The sequence below is a fragment of the Lissotriton helveticus genome, chromosome 6 (assembly GCF_964261635.1).
Source record: "Lissotriton helveticus chromosome 6, aLisHel1.1, whole genome shotgun sequence".
Classification (NCBI taxonomy): domain Eukaryota; kingdom Metazoa; phylum Chordata; class Amphibia; order Caudata; family Salamandridae; genus Lissotriton; species Lissotriton helveticus.
In genome coordinates, this window is record NC_136067.1 from 1,832,973,584 (window position 1) to 1,832,986,220 (window position 12,637).

The 12,637-nt window shown below is 44.9% G+C and overlaps 1 protein-coding gene across 1 annotated transcript in view; it reads right to left on the reverse strand.

The window, feature by feature from the left end:
* Positions 1–8,310: 8,310 nt before the first annotated feature.
* Positions 8,311–12,637, reverse strand: part of LOC144762907 (uncharacterized) — a 189,130-nt gene continuing 184,803 nt past the window's right edge. The window contains exon 5 of the mRNA XM_078648204.1: positions 8,311–8,656. Coding sequence (XP_078504330.1) covers positions 8,465–8,656 — 192 coding nt within the window. The 3' untranslated portion in view covers positions 8,311–8,464. The remainder of the gene's footprint in view (positions 8,657–12,637) is intronic.

The window sequence follows — 12,637 nt, forward strand, 5'->3', positions numbered from 1 at the left end:
TTGAAGTTGAATACACTTTCCTGTATCATTTTACTTCCCTATCAGGAAGGAGGGAGCCTTACAAACTATTCATTTAATGGTTCGGTAATTAACATTTTTACTAGAATGTTAAAAGGACATTTGCCTCCTGTGAATAACAGGCTAGACTGAAAGAGTGGAGCGCCATCTACTGGATAGAAATGGTAATGATGAATTAGAATAGTCTACAGTGTTGAATGTTCTTGTACTCCGCTGAGGACGTCAAACGAATTAGATTCGACCAGGAAACTGCTTACACATTCTGACCAATGGGAAGCGCACAGTGGAAATTGTGCTAATATTTGTCAAGATTTAACATCATGAAGTAGCTGGAAGAGTATTAGAACATCGACACGTGACGTATTTGGTTTGGAAAAAAAAACATAAAGACACGAAAAGTGATTGCAGGAATGCTTGCAATAAGTCTAACCGCTGACAATGGCTGGTCTTTACCCTGCTCCAATAGACCCAGTCCAGCCCGTACTGCCAGGCCAGATTCTCCCTGCACTGGAACACAAGAAACCCAGGACTGGTTCAAGGAGGACCTGATCTGGCAGTTCAGGCTGGACTGTTCTCACTGCAGCAGGGTCAAGACTGATTTGCATATGGCTGGATCCAAACTGAGCTGTCACGGTGTGCAAAATAACAAGGGAGTGGGATGCGGACAGGCCCGGACTGGCAGTTGCGGGCACCGGGCAATCCCCCGGTGCGCCGCAAGGGTGGGGGCCGGTTTTGGGCCCTGTAAAAAAATCGGGCGAAAACCGGCCCTGGCAAAGAGCGCGGTCGCACAACCCCGGCCGAGCACTTTGCCAGGGCCGGTTTTGGTTCCCAGTCCGGCCCTGCATGTGGACAGTGGAATTACCAGCTGCAGAGATTAATTCAATCATTTCCTCCATCACTTTTTGTACAGTTCAGTTTGCAAAAAACATTGGCACAATTCATACACCAGTATGCGTTATGACATTCTGCCAAAGGGCACCTTCCTGCACAAAAACAATCCCATGAGGTATTTTCCTCTTTCGACAGCACACATAGAAAGAGAAAAAAACCAGGAGAAATAAAAAAAACTTCCCCTCGTTATGCCTTACCTGGGAAGGAGTAGCGTTTTGGTGTATTCCCAGGTCTACCACTTTTGGTAAATCTCGGAATGCATCAAAATCCATGGATGTTGTGTGGTAATACCCATGCTACATCCATGGAGCACCTCCCTGGCGCAGAGTAATGCAACGCAGCAATTTGTTTTGTATAGCGTTTCTCTAGATTTATAAAAACCAAGCATAATAATGCTTCATAAATCCCATTTTGGGCTTGTGTCATGCATGCAAAACGTTGCACGGTGAAAGCGCGACACAACCCCACTCATAAATATGCCGCTGATAGCTTTGCAGAACTTGGAAAGCAAGATCTTTGCCAGTCTTCTTCCAGAAAAAATGGAGGCCTCACCGAAAGCAAATGAGCGGTTGTATTTTATGCAGATTGGCTTCCAACCTAGTTCTACTACACTCAACAATATTCTTAGTCTAGCCTCTGAAAGAATAACCAGCTTTAGACGTAAGGTCTTTGTATTTTTCTTGGTCTGGTGAGCTGCATATGACCTAGAATATCAAGTGAGCCTCTGGATTAAATTTGGTTCAGGGCTTCTACCAAAACATGGGTTCTGGTGAAAATATCAACTAATGGTAGTGTGCTGCCCAAAATCCCTATATTTATTGGATTGAAATAGGGGTACACTTTAGTACTCTTGGTGGCTTGTTTACTTCTGGATGGATTGTTTCTAGATCTCTGACTTTCCAAGATTCTTTAAAAAATAATCAATTTGCTCTCAAATCAGACCTACATCAATTCTCAACTGCAGCTTATGCAGATGACCTAGTTCTCTTATCAACTATGCCTACTAGTTTACAGACTACCCACATACCTGGGTGCCTATAACGAGTTGACATTTGACCAAACTAAGATTATAGTCTTCTCGAAATCAAAAGTAAACTTCACATAGAAATTCAATACATCCAAAATTAACCAGATTGAACAATTAACTAGCTAGGCCTGGCGATTAACCACAGACTAAAGGAACACCCTCACCTAAAAGCATAGACAGCTAAATGTCAAAGCATGACTGATGGTTGTAACAGTGTCTTCGTTTACATGGCGGTTGTCCAATTAATGGGACACATAGGGCCCGATTAGGAGTTTGGCGGTGTGGGAGGGGGCCATCATGCCACCGCCCGCTCCCACGCTGCCAAACAGGGCTGGTGCCCGCCCACCAACTTATGATTATTGTCATGGTCTGGCAGGCTGGAGGCGTGGCAGTCCTGTGGCGATGCAGTTCAAACAGCCGCGGTCAGCAGTAGGAGTTCCTGCAGGGCGGTGACGTGGGGAGGGGGAGGGGCGAATTTCGTTGTGTGCACTGCATCGCATTGGTGATGCAGTGCGCGCAACGAAATTCGTTTTATTTATTTATATGTTTACTTACCTGTTAAACGCCGTAATCCATACATTACTACCCCCCACCCTGCCCCTCCCCCTCCCCACATCACCGCCCTGCAGGAACTCCTACTGCCGACCGCAGCTGAGTTCAAAGGCCCATATGAGAGCTTTAAAATGCACCACTGCGGAACTGCCAGTGCACGTTCCTACACGGCATAGACTGTGCAATCCATGCCATACAGGAATGAGGTGCATGCACACAGAGGGGCACAACATGTTCCCCCTTGCAGGCACCCCCGTACACAGGGCCAAGAGACTTTCTTCACTGCTAGCAGTTTCATAAAGTAATAACCTAAATGAGACCGCAGGCAGTGAGGAAAGTTGAAACATGCTTGGCAAAGCATATTGCGGCCCTCAGACCGCCACGCCACCACTAGGGATCTTTCAGCCTGATTCATGTACGGGCCGTTTTGCGTGGCCCTAATAGCGAATCATAGCGACTCGCTATTGAGGACACGCAAAACGGTATTCATGTAGGAATTGCTAAATAAATAGCGATTCCTACATGTTCTCTATTTGCGAGTAGAAAATTGCTACTCGCAAAAAAAGGAATAACTCCCCATGCATTCCTATGGGCCAAAAGGCCCATAGGAATGAATGGGGAGTATCCCTTATTTGCGAGTAGCAATTTACTACTCGCAAATAAGATAGCGATTTTAAGGGTGCCAGGGGTGTCCAAAGGACACCCTGTAGCACCCCTAAAATGCACATTTGAACAGGTGTTGCGCACACACATGTCCAAAGGACATGTGTGTGTGCAACATGCAACTTAGAAAAATGCTTTTAAAAGCATTTTTCTAAGTTTTTGCTATTTACCGAGAGGTCTGACCTCTCGGTAAATAGCGGCCCAAATTTGCAAAATCGCAATTTTTGAAAGTGTCATGAATAGCATTTAAGGAATCTCTAATAGAGATTCCTTAAATGCTAATCCTCGCATATTAGCTAATTCTTCATTAGCGATTTTTGCATTTGGGATTGTGAATCCCAAATGCCAAAATTGCACTCGCAAAAGGCAAGATTCTGAGAATCTTGCCCTTTGCGAGTGCAATTTAGCTTCATGAATCAGGCTGTAAGATTCCTGGTAGTTACTGCGGTGCCATGGTGGTCTGATTGCCCAAGCTGCAATCCGGCGGATGGACCGCCGGTGCAGCAGTGTCCGGACTAGCAGCACTGCACCACCATGAGGTTGGAGGTCCTTGGACCGCCAAACTCATAATTAGGTCCAAAGAGTGTTCTCAACCAAAATTGATTCAATAATGGCACACGGGATGCTCAGTATGTCACATTGCTAAATAACAGACTAGATACTGTCCATACGAATTAATTGCGGAAATTACTAAACCTCTGACAGTCTACTGTCCACCACAAAATTCTATTAGAACAAGATCTGGCAGCCACATCCATAATCCTTGAGAACATTTATTTAAGTTCCTTTGGGTCATGCGCCAGATCTGCACCAGACACTCTTTAATCATTTCCATATGAGTTCAGGATGCAGCCTGGCACCAGTCCTTCTATTCCCTTCACAGATCTGAGCTTGCTTCACTGCTGAAGAAGTATAAGCCAGGCCCCTGGGAATTATAGTTACACCTGTCTAATGCTGAGTGGAAACAGTTGCTTAGGAAACCCACTCAGCAATGGTCTTCTGATTTAATGAGAGCATCACAGAAATAGCAGGCACAGTGCCTAATATTGGTAGTATGTCAAAGTATCATATACAGATTTTATTAGCTCTAATTCATATCGGTTTTCAATAACTCGTTCACTGACCGTGAATGACATACTTACATTTTTGATCATATAATGATTTTTTATCTTTGAACATTTTTTGAAGTGGCTTGTGAGCTGATGCCCTGTCCTTACTTCCCTGGTAGAAGAAGTACTTGTACTCGTGTCGTTGGCAATGGAACAATAAAACAGCCCTGACTTACATCCTAGGCAAACAAAATAAAGTAATTAATGGTGCCAGGATGTAATCAGCACCAGTGAAGCTTCTGACAACTGCGTAAGGCACCATTAATCTGTATGGGGGGGCACAGCCCAGACAGGCGAAACTGGGCAACAACCATGGGGGTCGAGGTCCTTTGTACGGTGTCCCGGGCCTGGGCCTGGTATCGCTCTGCACACTGGGCCAGGTACACTCTTGTTTCATGTGTCTCTCAGGGTAGCCTGGGCGAGCAGTCAAAGGCTCCTCAGGTAGTGAGTGTGGGATGCAACAGTTTTAGAGCCTACCAATAGGCACAATAATATAAAATCCAGCTCAGTGCTTATCTTTAAGATAAAAGAAAGTCATGTATTCATGTAACAAAATGAAGTACTATGAACTCCGAAGGTGGCTTCAGGTGCTGGGTATCAATGTCCCCATTATGACTAATAACATGTTGATGCTCTCTAGGGCAGAGTTCTTCAATCTGCACGACACCATCCCAGGGGGGGGGAGGGGGGGGGGGGGCGCGCACTCCACTCCAATCTTACCTTTGTTTAGAGAACTCTGGGATGGCTGGAGGGGGGTGCGAGAGGAAATCGATGGGGCACTACGTACCCGTTCTTTTGTCTGGGTAACTCTCCCAGGAGGGGGTTAATTCACAGAGCTGACAGCTTCAGCTGCAGTGCTGGCAAGGAGTCTCCTCTGCTAAAAATGAAAGCAAACAAACAGACATGCTTTCGGTTTTAGCAGAGGAGACCCCTTGCCTCCCACTGCAGCTGAAGCATTTCAGCTCTATGAATTAACCCCCTCCTGGGAGAGTTAGCTCTTCCCAGAAAGGAAACGTTTCCAGAGAAGTTTTAAGGCAGCCCAGGGCCACAGCCTTTCAAAGGGGGTGGTAGTGAAGGTGGAGGGGGGGGGGGGGTGTGTGAAAGAGCCAGCTCTGTTCTACAGAGTCTTGCCCTCATGACCTTGAGTAATTTTTAAACACAATGTTGTAAATAGCGTTTTTCTATCATTCGTATTTAATGTGTAACAGTCTATTACAGACATTTTGCAGACAAAATGTGTTATACAAGGAAGCTATAGTTGATGCGTTTTTTCATTTTATGCAACTAACATCCATTGACAAAGCCTATTTTCATGGATTATTGTAGGTCTAATGTTACTGGATGCAATGATAGAAACAGAAAAATAGCAGTTGCTGCACATTATGCTCAGTACATATTTTTAGCTTCAGTGTTTTAAGACACACCCTTAATTACATCAGACAGGCTCCTTGGAGAGACCCTCATTTTTTTCATCCCACTTAAAGCCTTGGAAATAACACCATGTCACAGTCACCCGAGGTTCTGGCACTGTGCATCATGCATGACTCATGACTTCCAAGTTTTCAGATTGCCTATGTGCAGGGGCATAGTGAACCCTCCCCTGCCCCCAGCAAGGGTTGAGTTCTTGATGGGCCTCTTCTATCTGCAACTCTGCAGACAAAGGCTTAGCTCATAATTAATGTGAAAAGGGGGTGAGTGAATAAGTGAAGGAATGGGTGAATGGCTGGATGGATTAGTGAAAATATGAATGGATGAGGGAAGGGGTGAATGGAAGGATGAGAGAAAGGATGAATAGATGAGTGAATGAGTGGAAGGATGGATGAGAGAAAGGGTAAATAAATAGATGTATGGGTGGAATGGTGGCTGTATGGGTGGAATGGTGGATGTATGGGTGGAATGATGGATGTATGGGTAGAAAGGTGGATGGATGAGTGAAAGGATGGATAGATGAGTGAAAGGGTGGATGGATAATGAGTGAAAGCGTGGATGGATAATGAGAGAAAGGATGGATGGATGCATGAGTGGAAGGATGGATGAGGGTAACTAGATGTATGTATGGGTGGAAGGGTAGATGGATGGGTAAAAGGGTGGATGGATCAGTGAAATGGTGGATGGATCAATGAAAGGGTGGATGATGGACGAGTCAATGGGTGGATGGATGAGAGAAATGATGGATGGATTGATGTATTGATAAGTGAAAGGGTGAATGAATGAATAGATAGATGGATGGATGAGTGAAAGGGTGAATGTAAGGAAGGATGAGTGAGTGAGAGGAGGGTAGATGGACAAAAGGATGGAAGAGTGAAACGGTGGATGAGTGGTCAATGGATGGATTCCTGTGTGGATGAGTAAATGGATGAGTGAGTGGATGGGTGAAGGGTGGATAGAAGGATGGGTGGCTAAGTGAAAGGGGAATGGAGAGAAAAAGGGAGGATGGATAGATGGATGAGTAAAAACATGGATGAATGATTGGCAGAATGGATGGGCAAATGTGTGCATAGATGAGTGAAAAGAAGAACATAAAGATGGATAAGTCAAAGAATGCATACATTAGTGAAAGGGAGGGTGGAGAGCAGGAAGAAAGGATGGATGGATGGATGGATGAGTGAAAGGTTGAATGGGTGTACGGATGAGGGACTGGGTGGGTGGATGAGTAAGTGAAAGGATGGCTGGATGGGTGAAAGGGTAAATGGTTGGATGGATGAGTGAATGGATGGGTGGAAGAGTGGATGGATGAGTGAAAGGATAGCTTGGGTGAAAGGGTAAATGGTTGGATGGATGAGTGAATGGATGCATGGATGGAAGAGTGGATGGATTAGTGAAAGGATTGATTGGGTGAAAGAATGGATGGATGGATGGATGATGGATGGATGAGTGAAAGGGTGGATAGAGGGATGGATGAGTGAAATGATGGATGGAAGGATAGATGATGGATAGGTTTGTATACGGTTGAAAAGTTTGGATATGGATGGGACACAGATGGAAGGACTGACGGAATGGTGAAAGACTGAATGATGGATGAAAGAATTAATAGATGACAGAATGTACATGATAAATGGGGAGGGTTGTGATGACTTACTTTGCTTTCTTGGTGCCATAAGAGCTGTAGTTCAGAGTGGGAGGTATTTAACTTGTCTGGCTACTCCCTTGCCTATGTGTTACTATTCTGTATTCTATGTGTGCTCATGTGTGGGATCTATACATCATGCATATGACATTTTGCGTGGCATCCAACTGCTACTTGAATGGAAAGCCCCCATAAGCAAAGTCAGGTTCCATATTTCAAGTTCCACTTAATGAAACACCCATAATGTGTTCCCTATAGTGGGTTCATCACAGCATTCCTCCCTTTAGTTCACTTATGCATGGTGCTTTTCATCTTACAACGTATTTATTTATTTATTAAGGAGTTTGTGAGATTGGGTTCTCAGCACTTGCGGTATTAAAGACTAAGTACAGTTCAAGACTGGATGTGGAGCACAACCTGAGGATGGCAGTAGCAAAAATCCACCCACAGATTGATAGTCTAAATGTGGCTAAACACCGGCACACCCGTCACATTCATGTTGGTGGTGTTATTATTATTCTGTGTCCTGTGTAAAACAAAGCATCCTAGTAAAAAGAATTTGCGCACATTTTATCTTGGAAAATTATGTTTTGAGCTGTGTAATATGCCTCTGTCATTTCACCACACCCACTCACAAACCTGCAGTTTACTAAACACTCTTATTTTGTTGAACATTATTTGCCGGATATGGCCTGTGATGTGCGCGTGGCAGTCGATCATGTAGTGTACCAGATTCCAGAAATTTTTGTCAGGTGGTGGGGGGGCCCAACATCTAAAAAAGTTCAGCTGGGGGGGCTCAGCCTAAAAATGTTTGAAGACCTCTACTCTAGGGTGACTGCTTCCTCCTTTTCTCTCTGAGAAGGTCCCCATTTGGGGCATGTTTAGCAAAGATATAAATGTAGAGTAAACCACAGGTGCAGAACACTAGCAATTACCCCAAATGTTAGCTCGTCGCTCAATTCAGTAGTCTGTAGACCCAAGAGACTTATTTGGGGAAGTTTATTGTTCTAGCAGCTAAAATACTCTTTACAAGTATTAGGCACAGTCTCGCAGTACGAGCATGCGTAAGTCCAAGTTACCTGCTCAACAGTGGTAGGAGTTAGTGGCACAGCCTGGCGTGGTTAGAGACCTCACACACTAGGGCCTCACCACCAGCATCAGGGGGGTGGTCTGGACAGTGGTTGCGCCTCTCAGGACCACTGGAGTTGAACAGCGCATGCTCATCAGATGTCGCGGCCATGCAGATGGGCATTCATCTTTGGCACGTGCTCGCTCTGGGGGAGGTCGATGCAAGTGGAGGCTCACCTTTGACAGTTGTATCCCTGGGGGCTGAATCAAGTCAAGTCAAATTAACTTTATTCGGTCATTAGCAAATAGATAATAAAAGTTTATAAAACAGTACATCATATAATAAATTGTAGCAATTTAAAACAATGCTCCCTAATAGAAAATCAAGTTACACAGGATGAAAAACCACACAGTCAGTTTCGAGTGCAATTGTACATAGTTAAAAAATGTCATAAAATAATGATAATAAATGTGATTAACGATAATTCTACCCCAAAAGTCTTTACAGTTGTGGCCAAGACTTCAAATTAAAAAGGGGTGAGAAAATTGATCACAGATGGCAAAACACTAAAATGTTGTTCTTATTAACCGGGCTGGCCAAACCATTTCCTTGTCTTGAACACTAGTCTCAGGATATAGTACACAATAAAAGCAATCTCCTCAGCTCCCACAGATTGTGAAAAGTGCACGGCTTGTGTGCAGTGACGCAGGAAGTGCCTAATTGAGAGGTTTCAGAAGCATAGCTATTTGAGCAGCATAAAAAGTACACAAAAACGTAATATGTAAAGTGCTTTGGACTGGCACCTGATCACACGGGCCGGGCACTAGGCTACGCGGCCAGTCATTGCACTTAGGAAAGGTGTCCAGTCTGTGAAATATGTTGAGGTGAAACCTGAGGAGAATAAGGTGCATATAGTTCTGGGTATTAAATGTTAAAAAGGATTGCATATGCATAGAGGGATCAAGGTGCAGGTGTTGAATAACAGAAGGGAGTGCAGACACCCTGATCAGGCTTTCTCCCTCCTAGATTGTGTAGCATGTGCCCCTCAGTGTCTTCTTGGGTGTGGTTGGCATGGACTAGAGGGGTTCTTCAAGTAGATCCCGCCTGCCCAAGGCCAAGGTGAGGTCCCTAACGCCTCTCAACCAGGGAATGTCTACAGGCCAAGAGAGAGAGACAAACTATCCTTAATCATTGATCGGTTTAGGTAAAGAGCCTCATTCCCCCAAATCCTATGCCACAATAGCAGTGGGCGAGACCTTAGAATATTTTCAAGGTGTATAAGACCTAGGGCCAGATGTAGGTATCCAAATACCGGTCGGTAACGGCCGAAAATACAGATTTTCGGCCGTTACCGACCGGTATTTGGATACTGAGATGTAGGGCATGAAAAAATACAGATTCGGTAATTTTACCGAATCAGTAATTTTACCGATTCGGTAAAATTACAGAATCTGTATTTTGAAATGTAGTTAGCACTGTAAACAGTGCTACAGGGCTTTAAGGATTCGTTATTTACCACCAACTATTAGTTGGTGGTAAATAACGAATTCCTATGTAAATGCAAATATGTGCATTTACATCTATATGTGTAATTTACACAAGCACTAATCAGGGGTGCTACAGGGTGTCAAAGTGACACCCTGCCACCCTTGACTATTTCACGATTTTACTGAATCGGTATTTACCGATTCGGTAATTGACATTCATTCCTATGGGCCTCCAGGCCCATAGGAATGAGTGGCAATTACCGAATTGATAAATACTGATTTGGTAAAAATACCGAATAATTACCTACATAGGTTTTACCGATTCTAAAATATATCGAATCGGTAAAATTCGGTATTTTAGAATCAGTAAAAACCTTTTTACCTACATCTAGCCCCTAGTTCCCTGTGTGAAATAAATAAGGAGGTGGACGGTGGTAAGCCCAGAAGACTTCGTATGAATTTGTTTTCAGTAGTCTGTAGTGGCATTCGCGCCTGAATGCCCCACATCCCTGCACCGTGGGGGGCCAAATCAACACATTTAGCTGAAGAAATGACAAAAATGTGGGAGAAAGATGCTTTGCCCAGTTTTGCTGCAAAGGAGAAAACTGCATTAATACTCCTTGTAGGTTGATTATGTCTACCTGCGGGGACCGGGATCCACTGTTGTTAAAAATTACCCCCAGGTAGTTAAAATTGGCTACCTCTTTGACACGGGCTTCCTGGAGCTTAAAAAGCGACCTCAGGCCCGACCTGTGTGCACAGGACATTACAAAAGACCTGTTGGTAATAATTTTCATATCCAGCCCCTCCATGAAACAGCGGTGGTGTCCAGGAGGCGCTGCAGAGCTACTGGTGTACAACCCATGTTGATAGCATCGTCTGAGTACAATAAGGCTGGTATAGGACTGGTGCCAATCTGGGGTAAGTCCCGACACCTTAAGTCCTCTATATATGGTTTATTTATATGGAAGATAAAAACGGTGCAAGGACACATCCCTGTCTAACCCCACAGCTCACCGTGAATGATTCAGAGCACTCCCCGCCCAGCCCGAAGCTAACAGCAGCACTAGAATCACACTAGATTACTGTGATGGTATTAATGGTTGTCCTCTCTATACCCAAGCCTTTCATGATGCCCCACAGTTTTGAATGGGATACACAATCTAACGCATTGGATAAGTTCATAAAACCCAGGAACAAAGCGCTACACTTGGTGATTGTATATTTCCCCAGGAAAAAACACAGGTTAAGACACTGGACTTCTATCCTCATCCCTCTCCTAAAACCATGCTGGATTTCCAACAAAACGCCCCTCTCTTCCACCCAATTTTCCAGACAGGACAACAGGATGCGGCACAGTACCTTAATAGTGAAGTCCAAGAGGGAAATAGGGTGATAGCAGCCAGGGTCCTCCCGATTACCCTTCCCGAAGATCGGGACAATAAGAAAGGTAGACCAGGAAAATAGGTTGGTGGATACGCTCACTGCTCTAAGAACATTGGCAATGCGAGGGGCCCATAATTCCAGATCCAAAGGAACCCCATCCGGGCCGGGAGCTTTATAGCCCGTGTAGAAGAGTAGGGTCTGCTTCCTATGGTCACCCCCACTTTTTGCTCTGATCCACTGGTTTTTCGACTCTAGTGTGGCTGTGGGCCTGCTAATCAGACCCACATCCCAGCTGTTCTCTCTCTAAATTCATACCATGTAGTTTAGGTACATATCCAATTGGGTATTGGGTCACCTTTGTGTGCCCCGGTATAGTGTACCATAGGTACCGAGAGCATAGGTGCATCCAAGGCCTACCAGGGGCTGCAACATGTATTATGCCACCCCTGGCTGGTCATCCAAACTGACACAACTGGCTGATCACTCAGCTGGCAAAGTCGTGTAATCACCCCTTGCTTAGGTATAGTATTCCTATACCTACCATTATGTATAGACACATATATACCTATAAGTCACTCTTATGGCAGGCCTTGACAATCCTGGAGGCAGAGTGCTTGGTTTTATGTGAGATGGTGCTCTAGCATGAGCTGAGCCTGTCTGCAGCTTTCGGAACCATGTCCTTATAGCTGTTCTATGATATAGCCATACCATATACTCCATTGTGCGGAAATACGGGTTCATACCGGTTTCCTACGCTGATGACACTCAGCTTCTCTACCCTTTCAGCTCCCTTGACTCGAAAACCAAGGGGAATTTTGCTGAGGGTATGAGAGCGGTGTCACACTGGATGGCAAGGAATTGCCTCCAGTGCAATGTAACAAAGACCGAGGTCCTGCTCTTTGGCAAAGCAAATATCCTCTGGACCCCTGACTGGTGGCCACTCGACCTTGGCCCAGTACCGGTACCCAAAACACACGTTAAAAATCTTGGAGTGAAGTTTGATCAAAAACTTACCATGAAAGAACACACCAATTACATCGCGGGTTTGTGTTTTTACACCATTGGTTTACTCAGGCGTGTCTTTCCTTTTCTTCCTGCCACATGCAGAAAGACACTTGTACAGGCTTTGGTAACCAGCCGTCTGGACTACTGTAACGGCCTGCTGACATTAGCCAGTACGGATGCAGTAGGTCGTTTGCAGGTGGTCCAGAACACGGCAGCCAGATTGGTCATGGGTGTACCGGCCAGGACTCCTTCCAAGCCCTTGCTGAAAGAACTGCACTGGCTTCCCATACGACAGTGCATCCACTTTAAGATCTGCTGTACGGTACACAAATGTCTGTATGGAGTAGGCCCCAAATACCTAGC